General features: G+C 39.3%; 2 protein-coding genes and 1 pseudogene across 4 annotated transcripts in view; 2 read left to right on the forward strand and 1 right to left on the reverse strand.

Moving 5' to 3' along the window:
• Positions 1-2,037: 2,037 nt before the first annotated feature.
• On the forward strand, positions 2,038-11,369 carry LOC134372477 (large ribosomal subunit protein P1-like). Its single transcript, XM_063089967.1, has 4 exons — positions 2,038-2,175; positions 10,793-10,906; positions 10,988-11,146; positions 11,331-11,369. The coding sequence occupies exons 1-4, from the start codon at positions 2,038-2,040 to the stop codon at positions 11,367-11,369; spliced, it is 450 nt and encodes a 149-aa protein (XP_062946037.1).
• A 1,559-nt stretch (positions 11,370-12,928) lies between these two features.
• LOC134373576 (large ribosomal subunit protein eL31-like) lies at positions 12,929-13,343 on the reverse strand (annotated as a pseudogene).
• Positions 13,344-15,844: 2,501 nt separating this feature from the next.
• Positions 15,845-27,194, forward strand: part of LMTK2 (lemur tyrosine kinase 2) — a 90,763-nt gene continuing 79,413 nt past the window's right edge. For 2 of the 3 annotated variants that reach the window (XM_063089445.1, XM_063089446.1), the window contains exon 1: positions 15,845-16,228. In XM_063089445.1, coding sequence (XP_062945515.1) covers positions 16,147-16,228 — 82 coding nt within the window. In that variant the 5' untranslated portion in view covers positions 15,845-16,146. The remainder of the gene's footprint in view (positions 16,229-27,194) is intronic. The other variant, XM_063089447.1, reaches the window with a different exon arrangement.

The following is a 27,194-nucleotide window of genomic DNA, read 5'->3' on the forward strand; positions in this document are numbered from 1 at the left end:
GGTGCTCACATGCTGTCCTAGCAGAAGAGCTGTGGTTTGTGGTTACAACCCAGGTATACAAGGAGCAGTGAATAGACCCATTTCTAATAAAATCTGGCAATTAAAACAATAGCACCACCTCCCTCTGCTATTAAATAATAAATCCATTGAGCATTGCAGAAGGAACCACACATTCCGGGCGAGCCTGTTGGCAGACGTTAGAACCTCCCTGTTACAGTTTCGGGCACAATCAGCTAGGGCAAAGGGAGGTGCAGGAAGTCACCTGGGGCCTCCCTGACTTGGGTCCCAAGCAGTGGGGGTAGGGGACTGCAGGTGTGCCATGGCCTCCCGCAGAGCTCTGGGCCTAAAAGGTAGCCACAGGCAGGCTCAGATGGCAACTGCAGACAGGAGCCTGTGGTTTTATTTGGGTGACCTCTGACCCTAGATTCTGGGCAGGTGTATTACAGGGGAGTCACTTCCTCACTTATCTCCTTCAGGGATCACATGAAGTGTTTGTTCCCCCTGTGGTGTGGGACAGACAGAAGCTGCTCCCTTTTATGAAAACTCCCTAGAGAACCTTAGAGGGGAGTACAGGCTTAAGATCAGGCAGATACTCACAGGAAAAGCTCCGTTTCTCCTTCCTACTGCCCCTTCTTGGGACAGCACGGGCATCTCAGATGGGACAGGGTGGCATCACAGGAGGAGGTGGAGAGGCCCAGGCAGGACTCGCTGGAGGAGCCTCCCCCTGAACTCCCTTTGCTTGAAGGTTTGGGCTTCCCTTCCTGAAACCTTTTTGGCACATTGCCGAGGAAGGGCCAGGGCATGATGTTGCAGGGGCTGATTGGTCCAGGTGAGCCAACAAGCCCTGCCCCACCTCTCATATCCCCTCCTGCCCCAGCTGGCATGGTGGGAACTGACACAGCAGGTGACTCCTGTACTTTCATCCTTGGTTTTACGGGCTTGGGACAAGGATCCTGTGACTGGCAGGGAAGCTGAGGCAGGTGGGGATTTCCACAGTGCTCTTGGCCCTGCCTGTCCTAAAAGAAACCTCCCTGAGAGTAGGGACCTCATCTTCTTGTTCACCCTGGTGCCTGGATCATGGCTGACACCTCACAGGCATTTTGTGTGTTTGTTGAAATAATTGTCCAGCTATTGGTAAGGAGCAGATGGAAAGAAAACATGTACCCTGCATAAGAGAAGCCCACGGCCCACAGAAACCAACAATTATAATACAGAGCAGGGAACTCTATGGCCGCACAGGCTGCTGTGTAGATCTGTGGGAAAGGAAGGAGGGCTGAGCTCAGAGCAAGGGTCTGTGGCCACAGGGTAGAGGCGGGCTCCTTCTTGCCCTCCTGGAAGCTTCCACCTGAGCTCCAACCCACAGACCACAGACCGAGGGCCCCCAAAAGATGTTCCCTTCCCACCTGAAGTTAGCCTGACTCCAGGGCACTGGCAGGCCAGGTGGAAGGCACCACAAAGGGAATTAAGCAACATTCACTGTGTGCAAACTGTGCATTTGCTCTGAGGCCAGAAATGGGAATGAACCTCCTCCCACCTCACACCCCAGAGGAGAGTGGGAGGAGTCAGGGCCAGACCCCCAAGTCATTCCCCCAAATCCCATTGTCTACACCACACTCAGGGCCTGATTCCCTATTGCCTTATGTCATCCCCCCAACTCTCATCTACACCAGACTCTTCCCTTTCCCCACAAAACTTAGCTTTTCCAGGTTCTTCTACCAGACAGTGACAGCCTCCACTTCACTACATCACAGATAAAGTATTAGAACCCATGTTCTCCCCTCCATCTGGAACTCTACCTCTCTCTTCCCTTTATTAAACTACCTCCAGTTCATCCTTGAGATTGCCACTTAAACGTCACCTCCTCAGAGAAACCTTCCCTGATTGCCAGGGTCAGATCAAGTTGTCTTGCATACATACTCTTCGCAAGCTAGCAGATCACAATTGTGTGCTCACATTTACATGACTGGCTGTGTTATTTTGGTCCCCAACTAGAGCATGAGCACCAGGAGGACAAGGACTACACCTGTCTTGTCCATCATGGTATTGCTGGTGCCCAGCACTGTGATTGACATATGGCTGAGGCTCCATGAAAAGCTGGATGAGGATGATGTCATGTGGGGCGCCGCCAGGGTTCCCTCCATAAGGCCTAGTGGAGAAGCAGCATTCACGGGAAGAGTAATCAAGGAGGGTCTTTGCAGAAGTGTGAAGTAGATGAGAGTTGGTTATGAAGATCTTCTGATCCTCCAAGAGCCTGAACAGAATCAAGAAGCAGCCAGAGAGCAGAAAACGGTCACATAAGAGCTGGGGACTTGGGCTCAGAACATAAGCAGCAACCAAACAGGCTGGGGAGTATGGGGCGGTCACCAGTCCCCACCATGGGAATTGTGTGACTAAGTGTGATGCTGTTGTGGCATTACCTTGGACCATGGAAGAGTGCCCATGCCCTGGCTGCTGGGGACCCAGAGGGCATGTGTGGCCCTTCATCTTTGTAGTGGGAGGGGACCTTCCTACTACCAAGATTATATCATGGGGCTCTCTCAATATGGGCAAGGATTCAACTGCTGGGAAGATCAAGGGAATTTAAAATGCAAGTGTTCTTGGCAGGGGGAGATTCTTTCTCTAGGGACAAAGGTTTATTGAGCAACTTCTATCTTCAGGGTACTACTTCAGGGTACCCCATGTCCACTCTGACCCCACGCCCACCTCTGGCACCACCAGAAGGCAATCTCTAATAGGGTTCTCACCTGACGGGCACACATGGAACAATTTGGCCCATACCAAAGGCCTTCGGTGTACACTTTGGACATTATTCTGTTTTGACTTTGAGACTTAGCAAACACTGGAGCCAGGCTGCCTGAGTTTGGATCCTCCTTCTCCCACTTACTAGTTATGTGACCTTGGCCAAGGTACTTAACTTCCCTGTTTCTGTTTTCTCATCTGCAAAATGGGAATAGCGATAGATTAAGACAGTCACAAAAAGCCACATATTATATTATTTCATTTATAGAAAATGTCCAGAATAGGCAAATTCACAGAAGCAGGAAGTAGATCCATGGTTGTCAGGGACTGGGGAGAATGGAGAATGACTATACAAATTTTCTTTTGTGGGGGATGAAAATATTCTAAAATCAGATCAAGCTTAAAGAGTTATTACTTACAAAGTGCTTAAAGCAGTGTCTGACACATCAAAAGTAATCTGTAAGTCACTGTTAAATAAAACTTACCTGCAAATGAAGGCATACTTGCCAATGAGCTTGGAAAAAAATACGTTCATAATACAATTTTTTTTTTTTTTTTAAGACTGGTAAGGGGATCGCAACCCTCGGCACAGTGTGGTCCGCACCACGCTCAGCCAGTGAGCGCACCGGCCATCCCTATATAGGATCTGAACCCACGGCCTCGGTGCTACCAGCACCACACTCTCCCGAGTGAGCCACGGGGCCGGCCCCATAATATAGTTTTAAAGTGGTATTCCATTCCTGAATCTCACTGTCTGCTGTGTACTTTTTATAAATCCTGTAATTATCTTGTGGATAGCATCATTATACTGCAGTGTAAATTATGTATATTAAGTGTTAATTTGTTAGACTTAAACTCTAGCACAAATTTTTAATATATTAGGTACTCCCCCAATGGGAGGTGGCTCAGAGTTCTGGTGAGCTGCCCCTGAGTCTGACAGCTTTAGACAGATGATGTAGAAGGCAACAAAAGGTGAAGACTTCACACAAAGGCATTTAAAAGGACAGCCAATACAACATTATGCAGATAATGTTGGCTATCATTCTTTGATTGACAGAGAACTAAGGAGAGTCAAATGACTTTTAACTTACTTGGTCTCATATTTGCCTAAGGCTGGATTAAAGTAATGCAACCACAAGAGGGATTCAAGTCAAGCAAGGGTGATCATAGAGACCTTGCGGAAGGTATCCTATGGCAAGACTACTGGAGTGCTGGCAAAAGTCAACTAATGGGCTCTCTGGGGAAGCAGAGCACTGATCAGCAGCGTTTGCTAATTTCTATAATGTAGATACTCACACTGTGGCTTATTGTAAGCTACAGACATGATGTTACTGAACTTGGAGTGGGGACGAAGTACAGTTATAATTTCCACCATACAGAAACGATAGATGTTAACTACCTCTAGACCATACATAACAGTGAAGACCTGGCAAAAGATCCTAAGGCACTGATAAAGAATCAGAGAATTTTTTTGAGCTCATATGTATGACTGTGGCTTGAGAAAACACCACCAAGTTGCCTTCGGAAGTGCTTTCCAAAGTGACATCTGGATTTTAGCATTTCTATAATCACAGAAAAATGAAAAACAAAAGGGAGAAAAGGGGACAGCCCCTTAATCAGCACATCAGTTTTTCTATTGGTTACACAGCATCATATAGGCTTATGATTGGTTGTATGCTAGGTACAGATGTACGGCGAAGGGTCATAAGATACGTTTTCAGCATTCCTAAATTAATGCAACTTCTTTAGGCACTGATAAGTCTGCTTTTAGGTTAAAATAGTCTTATGATAACAGTTCCAGAATGTGTGGAGGTGGCTGTCACCGATCCAGATTTCCTCAAGGCTTTTAGGAATTTAGCTGACGTCAGTCAGAGCAGATTTCTGGTTTATCAACAATAAAATAATTAGGAATCAATGACTTTTTAGTGTTTATTACCTTTTTTAAAAAAATAACAACTTTACTGAGATACAATTCACAAACTATAAAATTCCCCCCTTTAAAGTTGGTTTTAGTATAGTCACAGAGTTGTGAGACCATCACCATTATTTAATTTTAGAATATTTTCATCAGTCCAAAAAAGAAACTCTGTAAGAAGTCACTCTTTATTCTTTCCCCCACTAAGCCTCTGACAACCACTAATCTTTCTGTCTCTATAAATTTGCCTATTCTAGAAAATTCGTAGAAATGAAACCATACAATATGTGGTCTTTTACGACTGGTTTCTTTCATTTACCATCACATTTTCAAGGTTCCTTCACGTTGCAGCATGTGTCAGCATGTTATTTCTTCTATTGTTAGATAATATTCCATTGTATGGTTATACCACATTATATTAATCCATCCATCAGTTGATGGTCATTTGGGTTGTTTTTGCTTTTTCCTATAATGAAAAATGCTCCCATGAACATTCACGTACAAGTATTTGTCTAGATGTCTGTTTTCATTTCTCTTGGGTGAAAGCCTAGGAATAAAATTGCTGGACCATATGGTGACTCTATGTTTAACATTTTGAGGAACTGCCTGTTTATCAATGCAGCTGCACCATTTTATATTCTGACAAGCAATGAATGAGGGTTTCTATTTCTCCACATTTGTACTAACATTCGTTATTGTCTGTCTTTTCAATTATACCTATCCTGGTGGGTGTGAAGTGGTATCTCATTATGATTTTAATTTGCATTTCCCTAATGGCTAATGATGTCAAACATCTTTTCATATGTGTATTGCTATTTGTATATCTTCTTTGGAGAAATGTCTATTCAGATCCTTTGCCCATTTTAAAATTAAGTTATTTATCTTATTATTGAGTTAAAAGAGTTCTTTATATATTTGGACATAAGTCCCTAAGCAGATATGTGATTTGAAAATATTATCTCCCATTCTGTGGATTGTCTTCTCATGTGTGTTCTACGAAACACACAAGTCTCTAATTTTGATGAAGCACAATCTTTTTTGTTTTTTGGTTGGTGGTGTTTTGGGTTTGTTGCTTGCACCTATGGTGTTCTATTTACAAAAACACTGCCTAAGCCAAGGTCATGAAGAGTTATGCCTGTTTTCTTCTGAGTTTCATAGTTTTAGCTCTTACATTTAGGACGTTTTGAGTAAATTTTTTTATATAATGTGAAATAGGAGTTCATCCTCATTCTTTCCGTATGAATTGTCCTAGCACCGTTTCTATCGAATTGTCTTGACATCTTTGTTAAAAATGAATTGACAGTAAATGTGAGGGTTTATTTTTGAACTATCAGTTCTATTCCACTGATGTATATGTCTATCATGACTATCCTTATGCTGGTACCACACTGTTTTCATTATTGTAGCTTTCTAGTAAATTTCGAAATCAGAAAGTGTGAGTCCTCCAACTTTGTTCTTTTTCAGTATTGTTTTGGCTATTCTGGATCTTTTGAAATTTCATATAAATTTAGGCTTTTAACTTCTGCCAAAAGGCAGCTGGAATTTTGATAGGGATTACATTCAGTCTGTAGATCAATTTGGGGAGTATTACTATCTCCACATCATTAAGTCTTTTAATACATCAGATGTAGTACCTTTCCATTTATTTAGATTGTTTTTAATTTCTTCCAGTAATATTTTCTAGTGTTCAGAGTATAAATTATTCCTAAAAATTTTGTTAAATTTATTCCTAATTATTTTATACTGTTTGATGATATTATAAATAAATTGTTTTCTTAATTTCTTTTTGGATTGCTCATTGGTAATGTATAGATATAGTTAATTTTTGTATGTTGAGCTGAATCTTGCAAGCTTGCTAAACTTATTTATTAGTTCTAATAGTATTTTAGTGGAGTCCTTAGGATTTTCTATATACTAGAGGGTGTTATCTGCAAATAGAGGTAGTTTTAATTTTCCCTTTCAAATCTAGATACCTTTTATTTCTTTTTTCTGACTAGTTGCCTGGCTATAATCTCCAATACAATGTTGAACAGAGGTAACAGGAGCAGATATCCTTGCTCTGTTCCTAATCTTAGAAGAAAAACATTCAGTCTTTTCTCATAATGCCAGCTGTGGGTTTTTCATAGATACCCTTTGTCATGTTAGGGAAATTCCCTTCTATTCCTATTTTGTTGAGTGTTTTTTATCATGAAAGGGTGTTGAATTTTGTCAAATACTTTTTCTGTGCTAATTGAGATGACTGATCATGTGTTTTTTGTCCTTTAGTCTACTAATAGGATATATTTTTACATTGATTTTCATATGTTAAACAAAGTTTGCATTCCTGAGACAAATATCACTTGGTCATAGTATATAATCCTTTTTACATGCTTCTAGAATCTGTTGTCAAATATTTTGTAGAGGATTTTTGCATCTATATCAATAAGGGATATTGGTATATAATTTTCTTGTGCTATCCTTATCTGGTTTTGGTATCAAGGTAATACTGGCTTCATTGAATGACATAGGATTCCTCTCCTATTTTTTAGAAAAGTTTGTGAAGGACTGCTGTTATTCTTCTTCACGTGTTTTGTAGTATCCCCTAGTAAAGCTATCTGTGCCTTTGATTTTCTTTGTGGAAAATTTTGTAATTACTAATTCCATCTCTTTACTTTTTATAGGTCAATTCATTTTCATTTTTTTTCTCACCACCATCATCATCTAATATAGGTCTATTCAAATTTTCTATTTCTTTTTGAGTCAGTTTCAGTAGTTTGTGTCTTTCTAGGAATTTGTCTATTTCATCTAGGTTATCTAATTTGTTGGCATACAGTTGTTCATAGTATTCCCTATAATCCTTTTTATTTCTGCAAGTTTGGCAATGATATCCCGTTTTGTTTCTTATTTTAGTAATTTGAGGCTTCTCTTCTTTTTTCTTGGCCAGTCTAGCTAAAAGTTTGTTACTTTTGTAAATCTTTTCAAAAAATCAATTTTTGGTTGTGTTGATTTTTCTCTATTGTTTACAGATCATGTATTTATTTATTTCTGCTCTAATCTTCAGCATTTACTTCCTTCTGCTGGCTGTAAGTTGAGTTTGGTCTTCTTTTACTAATTTCTTTAGGTAATATTAGGTTACTGATTTGAGATCTTTTATAATTTAGGTGATTATGGCTATATATTTCTCACTAAGCACTGCTTTAGCTGCATCCCACAAATTTCAGTATGTTGTATTTTCATTTTTGTTCATCTCAAATTATTTCCCTATTTCCTTTTTATTGATTCCTTGACCTATTTGTTAAGAGCGTATTGCTCAATTTCCACATATTTGTGAATTTCCCAAATTTCCTTCTATTACACATTTCTAATTTCATTCCACTATGGTCAGTGAACATATTTTTTTAGATTTCAATACGTTTACATGTTTTGAGGCTTTTAAAATGGCCCAACATGTGATCTATTCCAGAGAATGTTCCATGTGTATTTGAGAAGAACATATATTCTGCTGTTCTTAGATAGAGTGTACTATAGACCTCTGTCAGGTCTAACTGACTTACAGTGTTGTTCAAGTCTGCGATATCCATCCTTCTTGATCTTCTTGCTAGTTGTTCTATTACTAAAAGTGGGGTATTGAAGTCTAAACTATTATTTTTGAATTGTCAATTTCTTCCTTCAATTCTGTCAGTTTTTGGTTCATGTATTTTGGGGTTTTGTGATTAGGTGCATATTTGTACACAATTATTATATCTTCCTAACGAATTGACACTTTTATCATTATAAAATGTCCTTCTTTATCTCTAGTAATATTTTTTACTGTTGTCTCTAATTCTATTGTCAGATATTACCATAGCCACTCCATCTCTCTTTGGGATGCTATTTGCATGGCATGTGTTTTCTTTTCTTTTATTTTAAACCTATTTATGCCTTTGAATCTAAAGGATCTCTCTAGTAGATAGCATATAGTTGGATCATGTTTTTTCTACATATTCTGCCAATTTCTGCCTTTTGATTGAAATAATTAGTCCATTTACATTTAATGTAATTGTAAATAAAATGGAATTATGTCTGTTATTTTGCTATGTATTTTCCATATGTTTTATTCCTCTATTCCTCCATTATTGCCTACTTTTGTGTTAAGGAGATATTCTTTAGTGTACAAGTTTAATTTACTTGTTACTTGTTCTTGAATATATTTTTAAAATTTTCTTAATGGTTTCTCTGAAGATTATAGCTAACATAACACCTTAAAACAATCTAGATAAGATTAATACCAACTTAATTTAAATAGCATACAAAAACTTTGTTCTGATTTAGTTCTCTGCCCAATTCCCTCCTTTGTGCTATTACTGTCATACAAATCTTTATACATTATAAACCCATCTATACAGTTTTATAATTATTGCTTTATGTAGTTGTCTTTTAAATCAGATAGGGGAATAAAAGAATGACAAACAAAATTACATTTATACTTACATTATATTTAGCTATATATTTCCTTTTCCTGGTACTTTTTATTTCTTTACATGGATTTGAGTTTCTGTCTAGTGATTTTTTATTTCAGTCTAAAGAATTCCCCTTAGTATCTGTTGTAGGGAAGGTCTGCAAGCAACAGATTTGCTCCATTTTCATTTATCTGGAAATGTCTTAATTTCTCCTTTATTTTAAAGTTTTGCTGGACATACAATTTTTTTGATAGTCTTTATCTTTCAGTGCTTGATATGTCAGGACTTTATATTTGTTATCCCATTGTCTTCTGGCCTGCGTGGTCATGGTTTCTTTTTTTATTATTATTTCTTAAAATCTTATTTTATTTTACTTAAAAAAATTTTTGTTGGCTTCCATGGTTTCTGATGAGAAGTCAGCTGTTAATCTTATTGAGAATTTCTGTATATGATGAGTTTCTTTTTCATGCTGATTTCTAGATTCTCTCTTTGTCTTTTGACAGTTTAACTATGATGTGGCCAGGTGTGGATCTCTTTGAGTTTATTTTACTTGCAGTTCTTTGAGCTTCTTGGGTGTGTAGCCTAATATTTATCATCCAATTTGGTATATTTTCAGTCATTTTTTCTTCAAATATCCTTTCTTGCCCTTTCTCTCCTCTCCTTCTGGTCTTCCATTTTGTGTATTTTGGTATGCTCAGTGGTGTCCCAGAGATATCTGAGGCTCTGTTCTTTTTACTTTTAAAATAAGCTACTTATTTTATAATAGTTATAGATTTCTAGAAAAGTTGTGAAGATAGTACAGAGAATTCCCATATACCTCACAGCCAGATTTCCCTTTTATTAATATCTTACTTTAGTATGGTACATTTGTTACAACTAATGAATAAATATTAATACATTATTATAACTAAAGTTCATACTTTATTCAGATTTCCTTAGCTCTCACCTAAGGTACTTTTTCTGTTCCAGGATCCTATCCAGGATACCTCGTTATATTTAGTCATCATGTCTCATTAGACTCCTGTTAGCCATGACAGTTTCCCAGATTTTCTTTCTTTTTAATGATCTTGACATTTTTGAAGACTACTGGTCGGGTATTTTGTAAATTTCTCTCAACTGGGATTTGTCTAATTAGATTGGTGGTGTTTGCTTTAGTGATAAAGACCACAGCTCCTCACATCATGTCAAGAGTACATAGTATCAACATGACTTAACACTGTTGATACAGACATTGATTATCTGGCTGAGGTAGTGTTTGTCAGGTTTCTCTATGCTATGATAAAGCTACTCTTTTTTCCCCCATACTTTGTCGATTTTTCTTCATTCTGTTTTCTTTCTGCTCTTCAGACTGGATTATCTCAATTGACCTATTTTCAAGTTTGTTGATACTTTCTCCTGTTGGCTCAATTCTGCAGTTGAGCTTCTAGTGAGTTTTTAATTTCAGTTATTGTACTTTTCAACTCTAGAAATTCTATTTGTTTTTTTTAATAATTGCTATCTCTTGGTCAATATTCTGTATTTTTTTAGTAGTTTGCACAGATAATAAACTTACTTCTTTCCTTAAATGGACAATTCAATGGTTTTTCGTATATTTACAGGTATGCACAACCATCACAACAATCAATTTTGGAACAGTTTTGGTTTTCCTCAGATGCCACAAGGTGCTCGATCCTCTAGAGGAGGCTAAGGCTTCATTGGGGTGAAGCCCTCATTTCATTAGGTGACTAGCACCACACCTGGCAGCACTAGTCCTGCACTTGCCTGGACTGTGGCCTCCGTCTCCAAGCTCACCTGCATCTACTTGGCTCTCATTCCGCATGACAATGAGGTAACTGTCAGGGAGGATAAGATCAATGCCCTCATTAAAGCAGCTGGTATAAATGTTGAACCTTTTTGGCCTGGCTTGTTTTCAAAGGCCATGGCCAATGTCAACTTTAGGAGACTCATCTGCAATGTAGGGGCTGGTGGACCTGCTCCAGCAGCTGGTGCTGCACCAGTAGGAGGTCCTGCCCCCTCCTCCACCACTGCCCCAGCTGAGGAGAAGCAGGTGGAAGAAAAGAAAGAAAAATCTGGGGCCGGCCCGTGGCTCACTCGGGAGAGTGTGGTGCTGAGAACACCAAGGCCCCGGGTTCGGATCCCATATACGGATGGCCGGTTCGCTCACTGGCTGAGCGTGGTGCTCACAACACCAAGTCAAGGGTTAAGATCCCCTTACCGGTCATCTTTAAAAAAAAAAAAAAAAGAAAGAAAAATCTGAGGAGTCCGATGATAACATAGGCTTTGGTCTTTTTGACTAAACTTCTTTTATAACACATTCAATAAAAAAGCTGAACTTTATGCTGCAAAAACAATTTTTTAAGAACATTTTCATCATCCCCAAAAGAAACCCTATACCTACTGGCAGTCACTCCTCATTTCTTCCCACAACCCCCTCAGCCCTAGGCAATCACTAACCTGCTTTCTGTTTCTATGCATTTGCCTACTCTAGTAAATGGAATCATACAATATAGGACTTTTGCCACTGGCTTCTTTCACTTAGCATTATGATTTCAAGGCTCGTCCACGTTGTAGCATGTACCAGTACTTCATTCCTTCTTTACTGCTGAATAATATTTTGTTATAAGGATATACCATATTTTGCCCATTCATCAGTTGATGGACATTTGGGTTATTTCCACCTTTTGGCTATTATGAATAATTTTGCTATGTACATTTGTGGACAAGGTTTCCTATGGACACATTAGGTATTAGGTATAGACCTAGGACTGGAACTGCTGGGTAATATGGTAACTCTATGTTTGACATTTTAAGAAACTGCCAGACTGTTTTATAAAGCAGCTGCACCATTCTACATTCTCATCAGCAATGTGTGAAAGTTCCAATTTCTCCACATTCTTACCAACACTCATGTCATGTCTTTTTTATTGGATCTGACATTTTTATTAAAGCTATCCTAGTGCGTATGAAGTGGCATTTCTCTCAGGCCTAATGATGTTGAACATCTTTTAATTTGTTTATTGCATATCTTTTAAAAAAGAAATGTGTGTTTATATCCTTTTGATCAGTTTTTAATAGGGTTATTTCAATTGGGTTATTTGTCCTCTTGTCATTGAGTTGTAAGAGTTCTTCATATATTCTGGATGCAACTATCTTCTTAGACATATGATTTGCAAATATTTCCTCCCATTTTTGGGGTTGTCTTTTTACTGTTATTGTGGTACTCTTTGAAGTACAAAAGTTTTTACTTTGATGAAGCCAAATTTACCTATTTTTCTTTGTTTACTTGTGCTTATAATGTCCTCTATCTGAAACTATCACCTAATCCAAGGTCATAAACTTTTATGCCTATATTTTCTTCTAAGAGTTTCATAGTTTCAGTTCTTACATTAGGTTCTTGATCCATTTTGAGTTAATTTCTGTATATGGTGTTAGGTAGGGGTCCACCATCATTCTTTTGCATGTGACTATCCACTGTCCTTGCACCATTTGTTAAAAACTATTGACAGCCTTGTTGGAAATCAATTGACTGCAAATGTTAAGATTTATTTCTAGACTCCCAAATCTATTGTTTGAGCTAGAGATGCCAGTGCCACACTGTTTTGATTACTACAGTTATGTAGTACAATTTGAAATCAGGAAGTGTCAGTCCTCCAACTTGGTTCTTTTTTTTTTTTTTTTTTTTGAGATTATTTTGACTAATCTGGGTCCCTTGAATTTCCATATGAATAGACTAATCTGGGTCCCTGAATTTCCATATGAATATTAGGATCAGCTTCTCAATTTCTGAAAAGAAGCCAGATGAAATTTTGATGGGATTGTAACAGATCTTATTTATTTATTTATTTACTTATTTTCTAACTTTATTTGACAAACAGCAGTTAGTTCTCATCCACATTGACAGTCTGCAGATTTTTGAAGGTGGTAACAGGTACATAGGTAACCAAAGTATAGAGCTTGTTTGGTGAATCTTCATCCTCATTACGTTTTCTGGACAACTGCATACAGATACGGTATGGGACATTCCTTATTCCTTTGGCCCAGACAGCTTTGTTGAGCCTGGTATCAATGAGCATATCTGGAGTCCCCATCTCCTTCATGGCAAATTTCCAGATCTTTTTGAGTGCTCGAGGAGCACTCTTCTTGAAACCCACTCCATGGATATGCTTGTGAATGTTGATGGTGTATTCTCAGGTCACCACCTTATTGATGGCAGAATAGCCCTTCTTCTCACCACCCTTCTTTGCAGGAGCCATCCTGTCAGGCCCAAGTTAGAAAGGAGGAGTGTGAGGGATTGTGGGAGAGGGAGAGCCAACATTGCAAATACAACTTCCAGGTTGCCTGCATCAGATCTTTAGATCAATTTGGGGAGTATTGCCTTAACAATATTAAGTCTTCTGAGCCACAAACATTGAATGTCATTCCATTTATTGAGGTCTTTTTGATTGCCGTTCAACCGACCTATAATCCTTTAGACATACAGTTTGCCATTGTTCTTGCTGTTTTTCATTCTGGAAGTGCTCCTCCTCATTACCTCTGTTTTTAATATAATTTATTTAATTCTAAATTTATATAATTTGATTTTTAACATTGGCTCTGTGTAACAACTGGCATGCAAAATTCTTGAAGATTTAACAACTGACTTTCATGAGCTGGCACGAGCCAGCTCCAGCACCCCTCTGACAGGACCCTCCTGGATGCACCGTCTGATCCAGCTGAGCTCTGCAAACCTTTAGAGTGTGTGCTGGGTGCCAGACCTCCAGAGGTGCAACTCATTCAGTACTAACGCCATATCCTTCAGTATCCAGCCCTTAGCCAGAGTTTGCTGGCAGGAGAGACACTGCCTACAGGGTCTTCCAAGTGATGGTGTAGCATGGAGAAAAGCTCAGAAAAGGCTAAGCACATGTGAGAACGGCTATAGGAACAAACACATTGTTTCTAATCTTAGGGATCTAATCCCAAATTGTGCTAACTAAACAAAGCCAACAGGTTTTTGTTTGTTTTATAAAATCTCTGCTTGGAAGTCTTCAAGAGAAGTATGGGGAAAAGGTATAAATTGGTGCGGTGGGTGGTGGGGTAAAGGTTTCCATTAGACACCCTCGAAGGAATGTGTACCTGAACCCCTGCTCTGTGAAAGAAAAAAAGTTTTGTGGTTTTTTTTTTTTTTCCACTTTTAGGCTTACTCAGTAACAAAACCTGCTTGGGGTTGTAGTCTGACGTGTTGGGATATACCTTAATTATGATTAACTACCACAAGGATTATGAGGCAGGGCCTTTGTCGTGCTGACACAGCTGCAAGCAGTCACAGAGTCTCCTCCCAGTACATAGCGTGAGCATTCTCTGGCTTCCTTGAACTCAAAGTCCAGAGCTTCCTGGTAGAAGTAGTAGCACAACAGGATGATTGTGTCTCCTCTCTAGACCTTTGCCTTCTTTCCCTACCCCACGTAGATCGTCACAGCAGAAGGCTGTGGATGTTTTAACTCAGCATTTCATGTTCCAGCTAATTGCTTCCTTAGGTGTTTATTGGCTTGCCTCAGTCATTTAACAAATGTTTCCTGGGCATTGTTTATGTGTCCAGTACTGGATTAAAACTACAGACAGCTGGCATTTAAGATAGATATCAGGGGAGTATGGAGAATTGGGGAGCTCCCCTGTTGCCAATTGGTAAAGTCCCATCTGATAAGATTCAAATCAGGTCCTCTCATGCACAAACTGGACTACCACAAGCACTTCTCCAAAAAAGCCTGGCATTTCCCAAACCCTCATGCCTCTGACCACTATGTTGCTTGGGAAGTGTTTTCTCTACTATTTTTTTTCTTTTGGCATCTGGTGGGTAAGGGGATTCCAACCGTTGACCTTAATGTTGTAACACCCTGCTCTAACCAACTGAGCTAACCCGCCAGCTTTCTCTACTCTTTTTGCAGGACTGTGGCCTCACCTCATCCTTTGGTGAGAAGACTGCACCTGGGGGCTGCTCCTCCCCGGCATCCAGGACAAGGACCAGGCACTATTCCTTTACAGAACACCTACCTACTCCGAGGCAGGCCCTGAGCCAGCCCTGGGGACTCCCAACTGAATCAGACACAGATGCTGTCTTCAGGGAGCTTAAAAGCACAGAAACAATATAATATGGCAGCTGGGATACATTCAGTACAAGGCCAGGGCAAGGCACTAGGAAATACTAGTCATTTCTCCTGGGGTTTGGGGAGGGGCTTTTGTGGGTAAACTTATGATGACTTCATCGATGAAGTCATACTCTAGGTGAGTCTTGACATATGAAAGGAAGAGTGTCTGCCAGGTGTACAGGAGGGGACAGGAAGGGCAGTCTCGGCAGAGGGATCAGCTAGAGCTCAGAAGCTGAGTCAGTGGTGAGGAGGGGAGAGGCATTTTGTTCTTCAATTGAAATAAAAAGCCCAAAGCTCCTTGATGGCTGATAGGGTGTGTAGATCAACCTAAGGAGAAGAGCCTAAAACGGCTCTGGCAAGTAAAAAAGGCAGAAGACAAGATAGGCCTATTTTGCATGTTATAAAATACAGAGAAAAAAACCAGGATGATTTTTATAGTCTTTACATTTCCCCGTATTTTAAAATTTAAAGTGTGTCGGTATTCCCTGTTGTTCATGCACTCGGTCTGCAGGGGGCGCACTGGCGGCCGCCTAGCCTCCCTTAGGATGATGGGCGGGGCCCCCGGGCCGGTGTGGACTAATGATTGGCTGGCCCGACTGTCTAGCACGGCGTCCCGCCCCGCGTACGTCACATGACGCAGCCCATCATGGCGGCGGGAGCGCGGCTGCCCGGGCCCGCGGCTCCGCAGAGTTGCTGCCGTTGCTGCTGTTGAGAGGCGGCGGCGGCGGCGGCGGCGCAGGTGGGCGGGAAGGATGGTGTTTCTGCGGCCGGGGAGGCAGGTGCGGACCAGGAGCCGGGCTGAGGTTTGGCTGAAGCAACGTGTGCTTAGGAGCAGCCGGCGCGGGTGTCGCTGAGGCATCGGAGGGAAACAAGACCGACTGACGGACGGACTGACGGACGAACGGATAGAACACGACCCGAGAGCTGGCCCCGGGGCCGCGCCGTGGGCGAGATGCCGGGGCCGCCGACGTTGCTGCTGCTGCTCTTGGCCGCCGGCAGCGCCGGGGCCGCGCCACTTCCGCAAACAGGTGCAGGTGAGCGGGCCAGCGGCGGAGATGCGGCTGCGGGGCCGCTGCGGCGGGGACGGCGGGGGAGGGGGCGCCAGGCCCGGTCCGGCCTCGGCGCCGAGGGATCGGCGGGCCTGCCGTGGGCGGCAGGCCTGGGGGAAGGGAGTGATTAGAGAGATTTATGCCGCACGGGCGTGAGATTTGGGAAGGAGGAGGGGGTGGCGGGGGCGAGGCTATGCTGTTGGGGCTAGGGAAGGCGGCGAGCGAGGTGGCAGCGACCGACCGCTCCTTGGGTCGTCTGCGGTACCAGCTCTGGACCTGTTGCCTAAAGGTTCTCCGCTTCTCTCCCTTCGTGGCAGGTCTTCCCTTTCCAGATGTCGCTTGCTTCTTGTGCACATTTTATAATAAGAACCGTTTTTTTAGCCCGAATCATTCTTAAATGCAAGCTGTGAGGAGTTTCCTTCCTTCCCTGCAACTTGTTCTGAAGTTGTAAATTGATTTTAGACGGCTGTGCTTTATTCGGAATGAATCTCTGGGGACGAGAAGGAAACAACTATAAATATTTCTATTTTAGGAAGGCAGTGATTAGAGTAGCAGCCTTTGAATAACTATTGACAAACTGGCCTAAGGGTGATTGAAGTTTCTATTTTAACTATGTCAGTGTGATTTTCTTTTTTCTACCCATTTTCTCCATATCGTTTTCATTTGGGGTTTATTTTCCTAAATAAAAACGTCAGCCCAAGAAAGCATCCCTAGTTGGGTCATTATCTTTTAAGGGAAAAAAACTAGGTTGACTTGCCATTATTGTTTGCTGCTTATCTTTGAAATGAGGAGAGATTGAAATTTCATAGATTGTTTTAGAGTTGGAGGAGACCTTAAACAGAATTTAGTCCAGTTTCTTCGTTTTGCAGTTGAAGATATTGGGGCTCAGGGGGTCAAATGACCTATCTAAGGTGACACAGCTAAGTTGTAGGTGGAGCCACAAACCCAGGTCTTAGATTCCCCTAGTTGTGTAAATTTCCCACTTCGTTTCAAGTCTTGTAACTGTTTTGGAATACTCTTGAGGTCAAGAGTTATTTTAGAAATGATGTTAATTGGATACGGAATGTGGAAGTACTGTCTCCAGTAAAGACGTTTTTTTCAAACAAATCTACAAATGAAAACTATGTATAATTTCTTCCAGAACTACACCAGGTTATGTCATTTAATGCCCTTTAGTTGAGTGTTAAATGTTATCATTGTACCATATAATGTAGCACTAAATTTCTGCAACTGCCTTATATCAGATATTTGTGAGATGGATTCTGTTTTCTGATCTGATACATAAGAAGAGTGAATGTTGTTATAAGTGTATATAGGTAACCCAGGGAAGAGTCACAGAAAATACCTGGGAAGTTGGGAAAGATTATATGGAAAGGTAGTGATGTTGATATTTAAAGATACTGATAGTGAAATTGAAAATTAACACTAGAGTAGGATAGTGGAGAAAGAGTATTTATGCAAGGGGATTCAAAAAGTTTCCAGATGACTTTGCACTTAATTGAATTTTTATATATTTTGAAAAAGAGATTCTGTACAGAAACCTATGGAAATGTGGTTGCCTATACACCTCTTACATGGTTTTTCTTCCATTGTTTTACTATTTTATCGAGGCATGAATTATAAAAAACTGAGTTTTGTTGGGGTGTTGTAGAACAAAGCAATCAGAAAAATTAATCCATAAATACAAATATCAAATCTTAACATAAAGCATAAGGAAATATTCGGTAATTTATAGCAACTTTTGCAGATTTTCCTTTCATATTCTGATCCTTGGAGAGTAGGTATATCGTTAGATGTGCGGCAGATGAATAACACTTACCTAGAGTTAAATTCTGTGGTAAAGATGCACAAACAGGGATTTGGGGTTTGTCTTTCCAGCCAAAATAAATTATTAATCCTGGTAACTGAGATGGATTCTTTATCAAGATATATTAGACCAAGAAAAATAAAGAAACTTTTGTGCTAATCCTGATTAGTGAGTTCATTGGTTTAGAAAAAAGAACTCTTCTTGAACATATATGGCAGATAAAAGAGCAGTTGAATGTTGAAAACATAACTCAAGTATGGATGATATTGGGGCCTGTACTCCAGATTAAGACAGGGCTAGCCATTTTCAGATAAGTATAGACTCATTGCATAGGGTCTTTGGCCACCTTCGTCTTATTCTTTCTAAAGTTTCCACCATTTAATGGTGCCTTGGAAGAAGCCTGTTTATCACAAGTAGGTTAAAAAAAATACTTGAGTTTTATCTTTTGCCAGCCTATTTGCATGGGGAAAGAGATAAGGCAGTTAAGTAAAATTCAGCTTTTAAGTGAAAGTTCATTTATCCAAGGTGTCTTTGTCATCCAGAATCATTTCTAGGTTTGGAAGCAGAAAAATGTGTTTACTTATTCAGTCATAATAAAGCTATGTAAATATGTGGATTGCACTTGCCCATCCAAGGCATTTCTTGGTTGAAATTTATTTTGGGCCTCCTTATCGCTGTGGGAGACTTTTATGTCCCCTGTCTAGGAGTCTCTTTTCCTGAGAATCTGTATTTCTGCAGGGTCCCTTGTTATATAGACTGAAACCTTGTTGGTCTTTAATAGGAAGCTTACATGAAAGGAGAAAGTCTGCCATTTTCACACATAGTTACCAAACTAAGATTATAGTTCATTTCTTTTCTCCAGATCATAATTATCAGATCATTCTACTCTTAGAAAACATTTCTGTACCTTTTGTAAGATTCTGAGGATTCACATCAGAAATTGGGACTCCAAATAAAAATCTTGTATATGTGAAAGCATTCCTTTAAAGACACGCTTTCTTATTAATATTAGGATAGTGGTTAGACAAGGAAACCCATTTCTATTGTTTTTCAGCATATTAGGTCACAGAGTACAGAGGAAGCTTTTAGCAGTTCCAGGTAAAGGACCTCACGGAAATCTGTGAAGCCGGTGGGACTCGGCTATTGATTAAACGGCAGCTTGTGAAACCGGGGCTCTCCTTTTGTATTAAACAAACAGACTTGTATCTTGAAAAAGATTTTTAAAGTAAAGGAAGTGCTTTCTAAAGTGTGAATTTTTGTGTTTATTTTAACAGCTTCTGAGAATAAAAATTATTTTCAGCAGGCTTTCCATGCAAATTATTTCAGGATTTATGACTGTAAGACTTGAAATTTGATTTAGGTTGGGATTGCTGTAATTGCTTTTACTTGGTAATATTTTTGGGTTAACTAAATATGCTCATTTGCACAGTAATAGGAAGTCTGTTCAACAGTTTGTTTTTTGTCTTGATGGCTGGCCGGTATAGGGATGCAAACTCTTGACCTTGTTGTTATAACACCACTAACCAACTGAGTTAACCAGCCAACCTGTTCAGCAGTTTTGTAGCTGATCATCATTGAAGTTATCAAATCCCTACAGTTTTGCTGATATCAGTGTGCTGAGTGTGTGCAATTCTGATGAAATTTAGAGAGTCCTTGGGCCCTCTCTGTCCCCTGTGGGCTGTGTCACTTAGATAACAGCTGTACATATAATAAAAAAGGCATTGTTGTGTAAATAAGGGATATCCAGAGTTCTGAAACAATTAATGAGTCCTCAAAAAAGTCCTTGTAGATATGTAAAAGCAATCCTATTTTTTAGTCTAGTTGAGAGTAATATTCATGAACCAATTATTGGAGGAACACAGTGTTATAGAAAGAACTTGGGCTTTGAAGTTAGACCTGGATGTGAGGCCTTCCTCTGCCACTTCAATAGCTTTAAGACCTTGGGCCAGTTATTTGACCTCTCTGGGCTTATTAGATCTCAATATTAGAAAGGATGATGATAATATCTACCTAAAGGGGTGTTGGGAAGGTGGAATCCTATCATGGTGGTGTGCCATGTTGGTTAGGTATTAGGCACTTGGCAATGTAAATTTCTTCAGTGATTTGGTGGGTTATCATAGAATTGACAGTTGGTATGGCTTCAAAGAAGGAATTCAAAGTGGTAGCTGTTTAACATGGAATGTCTAGAATTCACTCAATTTTAAAAATCTTTGTTACTCAAAATAACTTGCTATATGATGGATGGTGATCCTTTAGCGAGAAATTTGGTTTAAGTATAATGTATAAGCTGGTATTGTTACTTCTTGAAATTCATAGCATTGGGGAACTATGCTAGAAATTTTTAGGATGATCTGGATTAGTCTGCTTTTATGTAATAAACCTGTTTTTGAACTTCAAGATGATTAAAGCTCTTGCATGTGAACAGTTGCTGGTTTTAATTTTCTTAAAGGAGCCATGAGTACTGAGTTTCCTTGATCCTAAGCATAGTTGTATATCAGCACAAAGCCTCCCTGAAGGCAGCAAGGTTAACCCCTGCTGTGGTAGAATATGCCCCAGGGCTGACGCTTCCTGTTAGAAAATGTTGTTTGGGGAGATGAATGTGACTGACTTTTTTTTTTTTTTTTCAAAAGATGACCGGTAAGGGTATCTTAACCTTTGACTTGGTGTTGTCAGCACCACGCTCACCCAGTGAGCAACCGGCCATCCCTATATGGGATCCGAACCCATGGCCTTGGTGTTATGAACACCACACTCTCCCAAGTGAGCCACGGGCCAGCCCCCATGACTGACTTTTTTTTCTTTCTCTCTCTTTTAAAATCACGTACTCTTGCAGTCTACTAGCTATCGTTTACTCTTTAAAATAATTTTATTTACTACTCAGACATAAGGAAAGGAATATTATAGAAGGGAGAAGCTGGACAAACCTTCCTGGTCTAGAACAGACTGCTACATCTAGGGTTGTTTTTAGATTCGGTTCTTAACTTTTCTTTGAATCTTCTTATGTGTTGTAAGAGAAAGCTAGGGAAATATGGTAAAATCATTGTGTCGGTGGGGCAAAATATTGGAGTGATGTATTTTTAAATTGTAGCAAGTGACTAATTTGGAATCATGCCTTGGCATTACAGTTATTTGCCACAAAGAACAGGCATATTAGAAAAATTACCTCAGTGTTTTTAAAAAGTTTTTTGGAAAGGTTAGCACAGTGCAGTGGTTCCAGATCTCGTCTGATTTTATTGTGATTCAAGTGGGAAAGGTGAGAACTGTTGATGGCAAATGTCTCAGGTTGATGCCTGAAACCACAAGTGGTAAGTGCCTTTCATTCTCCCTGCCCATCTTGGTCTTGGCCATTTCTCCTCCCCCAGCTACAAAAGAGTGACTTAGTATTGCTCTGCCCTCCTGGGGCTTTAGGGAGGTGGTAAACCTTATATTTTCTTTTTGACAGTTTGGCAGATTTTGCATTTTACTATATAATATGTGTTTGTTTTAATATTTTAAAAGGCTTGAGTTACCATCAAGTCAGATAGATGTACCAGGACCATGTGCTGTGGCTAAAGTAGCTCCTGGCTCCCTGCATCTGACCCCAGTTTGGTCAAGGGTGGTTGTTGCATCTAGATGTCTGCGGTAGTGCATGTTGTTCCTGCCTCCACTCTACCTTCCATGGCACTTTTTTAAGAGCCAAATTGATCTGCTTATAGTTTGCAAAATATTGTTTGCAAATTCCCATCTTCAGGCTTTCCATATATTCTCCTGTTTGCAATTGTCTGCCTCTCTCTTCTTTTTTCACTGCTTGCAGAATCAGATTCCCTATTGAGGCCCTAATCCTGGCCCAACCCTTAGAGATTCCTACCCCTAATGAATTCAAGAGTGTGTACCTGTGGAATAAGATGTTGTGTGAGGTGCCAAATGAACATACTGGAACTCATGTTTTATTTAATTTCACTTCATCCTTTTAAAATGTTGACTTATGTGAATTTTTAAGGTATAGAATATATTGGTACACTTGTGTTTATGGTTTATGAATATGTAAATTTTCATGAAGTGGAAGGATTGTAAAGAAAATTTACTGATAGGCTGTGCAGTCAAAAAAGGTTTGGATTCATTTGTACCAGTCTACCATTTGCACTTAGCAAATACCACTTCAAATTGTTAAGTCCCATCTCTTCACTTGGGTTGCAAGGGCCATGCCTTATATCCCTAGTATTTCTAATGTTTGCGTGGTATGTCACAGGTTGTAGATGCCCACTCAAAGTTTAAGTAGGGATGATGAAGGTGATACCATAAAACTAAGTTCACTCAAACAGTATCCAGATTGTGTGTATGTTAATAGGAGAGGGCATAAGCTAGAGTCTCTCATTGTCCTGTGGACTTTCCTTTCCATCTAGCTACATACAGTCATATTTACCTAGAGTGGGATCATTTATAGTTTGGGGGTTTTTTTAATGATAAACTTTTCCTTTTAGAACAATTTTAGATTTATGGAAAAGTTGCAAAGATAATACAGAGTTTCTGTATATTTCTTACAAGTTTTCCCTGTTGTTAACATCTTTCATTAGTGTGGTACATTTGTCACAACTAAGGAACCAGTAATAATACGTTATTAACTAAAGTCCATACTTCATTCAAATTTCTTTAGTATTTCCCTAATGTCCTTTTTCTCTTCCAGAATACCACATTAAATTTAGTTGTCATGTCTCCTTAGGCTCTTCCAATCTGTTCCTTGTTTTTGATGACCTTGACAGTTTTGAGGAGTACTGGTCAGGTATTTTGTAGAATGCCCCTCAGCTGGGGTTTGTCTGATGTTTTTCTCATGATTAGAAGGTTTGGGGGAGAAAGATCAGAGTTAAAGTGCATTCTCATCAGATTATATCAAGGGTACATGCTTCCAGCATGACATGTCATTCGATCACCTGGCTGAGGTATGTTTGTCAGCTTCCTTCGCTGTAAAGTTAAATTTTTCTGAACTGTAAAGTATGTATGCATGGTCCACACTTAAGAGGTGGTAAGTTATGCCCCACCCCTTTGAGGGGGAATGTAGCTATAGAAATTATTTGTAGTTCTTCAGTATGGGAGATTTGACTATTCTCCCCATTTATTTCTTTATTCAAGCATTTATTTATATCAGTATGGACACATGGATATTTATTTTGTACTTTGAGTTATGATTTAATACTATGTTATTTATTTTGTTGCTGATATTGTACCAGCTTTGGCCATTGAGAGCTCTTTCCATTGGCTCTTAGTGTCACGATGACATATCCCCACTTTTTTTTTTTTTTTAAAGCATTCCTTACTTTCTGGCATTATAAGAAGCTACAGACTCATCTTGTATATTCCTTGCCTCAACTCTAGAATCAGCCATTTCTCCAGTGAGCCCTGGTTCCTTTCATTGGAGAAAGATATTAAAAAACAAGATATGGGGCTAGATGTCTCATTGCTCCTGAGACATTTATAATAGAGTTGGATTTTCTACTACTTACTCCTAATCCTTGGTGTTGGAGAGAGGGAGGGAAGAGCGATTAACTATTAAATACCAACATAAATATTCTAAACATCATATCTGTGGTACTAACTGCATTATAATAATATTGGTGGAATCTTATTTTTCTTTTTAGAACAATAGGTATTTGAAAGATTTAATTTACCCTCACTAAGAGCAGCCTTATTTCTGAGAATATGAGGGAAACCTCTTTGGCTTAAGAATTTAGTTAGAGAGGATTGTTAATTGGAAGAGATCATTGGAAATTGTTGAAAGGGATTGTGGGCAATTCCTTTAAGTGGTAAAAATTCAGGTAAAATTTCCAGAGAGCACTGGGCTGTAGACTTGTTTGATATGTTTACAGAGCTTTTCTTTCCTCTTTTTTATTATGGAAAATTTCAAACATCCACAAAAGTAAATAGTAGAGTGAATCCTCATGTCCCCATCACCCAATATCAACAATCTTTAAATTTATGGTCAATATCGTTTCCCTTTTACCCTTCCCACTGCCCTGGGTCCTATTGTTTATTTAATTTTTTTATTTTATCATTCCAAAGTGTAAACATTTGTTGTGGCCCTTTACAATTTCTTCCTGCCACCCCCCACCTCTGTTGTCCTCAGCTCCATTCTCTCCTTTTGAGAGTTCAAGGAATTGCTGTGATTGTTGTATCTTTCTTTCTTCTTTCTTCTTTTTTTTTTTCGTTTCAACTCCCACTTATGAGTGAGGACACGCAGTATTTCTCTATCAGTGCCTGGTATATTTCACTGAACTTAATTTTCTCTCAGTTCACCCATGTCGCTGCAAATGGCAGAATTTCTTTCCTTTTTATGGCAGAGTAGTATTCCATTGTGTATATGTACCACATTTTCCTTATCCGGTCATCTGTTGATGGACATTTCGGTTGGTTCCAACTCTTAGCTATTGTAAATAGAGTTGCAGTAAACATGGGAGTGCAGGTATTCCCTCGATAGGATGATTTCCATTCCTTTGGATATACACCCAGCAGCGGGATAGCTGGATCATATGGCAGTTCTGTCTGTAGTTGTTTGAGGAAACCTCATCATATAGTTTTCCATAACAGTTGCGTTAATTTACAGTCCCACCAACAGTGTAGGAGGGTTCCCCTTTCTCCACATCCTCACCAGCATTTGCTATTCTCTTTTGATACTAGCAAGTCTAACTGGCATGAGATGATATCTCAGTGTGGTTTTGATCTGGGTCCTATTATTTTGATGTAAATCCCAGCCATGTATCAGTTCAGTTGAAAATGCTTCAGGAAAAAGTAAGGATGTTTTTATAAAACAGGATTGCTTTCATCAAGATCACCCTAGAATATTGTAGAAATGCGGGTTTTTGGCCCCAAACTAACCAACTGAATCAGAATTCTGAGGGTTGGCCTGGAAATCTGCATTTATAATACTTCTTTTGATTATTTCTCTCCCCACGACCACTCCCACAACAAAATATTTTATCTTCTGCTAGTTACAAAACATCAGCTATTTAAAAGAAATCTGTTGGCTTGTGTGACTAGTGAGATTCAAGGAAAGAAGAAAAATTTTTAATCAAAATCAGAATTTTATATTTTAAAACTAATGCCAACACCCCAAATCTGAAGAGATCACTAATCCTGAGCACCAGGCATGAATACTGTTCTGAAGAATTTCTGTGAAAAGTACACGTTATAATTTCAAAGGAATTTAAACACTCCAGGGCAGAACACAGTTACAGTTTTAAATACCTTTTTTTCTTTTCTTTTTTTAACTTTAACTCTTTCACTGGAAGTTGGTATAAATAATAGCTGCTTTACATTTTATGAATTTCCTATGTAAGTAATCAGTAAAAACTGTAAGCTCTAGCCTGACAATCAGGTGCCAACACCATGAGCTGAGAACCTTGTGGCACAGACGTGCCAGCCCTGAACCGCCAGGCTTTGGTCCACTACAGCTTGAGTCCGGGTGGCAGTGGACTATCAAGGAGATTATTAGTGCAGGTATAATACAGTGACATTCCTAATTCCCCAGGTGATAGATGTGCACCCTGCAATGTGAGAACCCCTGATTCTTGGTCTGTACAATAACTTGCAGGTTTCTTTTCCCCCTAGTATGTAATATCATGCTGTTAACATCTTGCTTTAAAAAAGTTTGTTTTTCTAAACTAATTTATTTTGGTATAGCCTAGGATTTGTGGCCTATTTCGTATTTTTCAATAGGTACTATTTTTTTTAGCTAGTTATGTTTTGATATATTTGCTGTAGACATACTGATATGTACAAAATATTCTTATTATGAGCTAATGAAGTAGACTGCTTATCTCTGAAACTTACATTATAATGATTGTATAGTCATTGGGTTTGATTAAGGACATCATATGCTCTTACACTAGTACAGATGCTATTTGGGAGAAAAGAATTTAGTTACAAGCATCTATGGTAGTGGTTTTTGAGAGAGAAATTGCTCTTATTTAAAAGGGAACACCAAGGTCAAGGGTTCGGATCCCTGTACCAGCCAGCCCCCCCACCCCCAAAAAAAGTGAAACCTCTATGATTTTAAAAGGCTTATATCTTTTTTTCTTCAGGTTTATGTTAAAAATCTATTTCAAAAATGTCTTTTTTTTTCCTGTTTTTGCTATACTGAGCAGGATACTTGAGTTTGACATGCTATAATTGCAACCTTTAATTCTAGGAAGTACATCTCTAAGACATATTGGAGTTAGAAGATAAAGGAGGATGAGTTTGCAATCATTTTGCACATTTAAAATATCTATTTTAACCAACTAGTAATTGTAATGTTTTGCAGTTTCAGCTTTTTATTGCAGAACTGAAGGGTTGTAATCTATTGGTTGCTGCTCAGATGAGCCGCTAAATTTGTTTAAATAATTTTTCACATTGCAAATTCTTCCTGAGAACACTCAATAAATTAAACTTGTGCTCCTTTCAAGAGAAAAAAATTCCTCTCCCTATTCCTACCTGGCAGTTTTCCTCTGCAGAATGGTTTATATAGGCAGCAACTGTTACTTTCCAAGGATACAGCCTGTCAGTTACTGTGCAGAGCCCCACTTGACTCTTACCTCAGACTATTATTAAAATGCAACACGCAGACACTGATTGCTAGTAAGGCACTGAAAAATAACAAACTTTCCAAAATAGTCCCATGGGAACACTCTACCAGCTGACTACTGCAGTAGTACAATCAGAAATCTGTAATTTAACTTAGTTTTCTTTACGGAAAAAAATGAACTTTAATAAAAAAAGATCCGATCACCAATATTAACTTGTTAGGCACTTCGTAGACTCAGAAAATTTTGTAATTATAAATCCTTGTGTATGGAATTTCAGAGCCAAAATGCCAGTTTATAGATGGAAGGGACAGTGGCCCAGAAAAGTTAGGTAGCATGTTTAATTCCATACTGCCAGTTAGTGGTAAATGTAATTGTAGAATGAGGGATCTTAACAACCAGTCCACCCTGTTGACCAGGGTGAACTGCCTCATGCTGTTAAGAACTCTCTTGTTACACATGTGCACCACCCACAAAGACTAACATCAACCACTTATCCTCCAGACGTTTATTTCTATTTACTACCTGAAAGTACCGAGGTGGAATTTTAAACTATTTGTCATTAAATTTATTCTCAAAATACTAAAGAAAATTCTGTACTGAAAATTAGGGA

The sequence above is a fragment of the Cynocephalus volans genome, chromosome 3, assembly GCF_027409185.1.
Source record: "Cynocephalus volans isolate mCynVol1 chromosome 3, mCynVol1.pri, whole genome shotgun sequence".
Classification (NCBI taxonomy): Eukaryota; Metazoa; Chordata; class Mammalia; order Dermoptera; family Cynocephalidae; genus Cynocephalus; species Cynocephalus volans.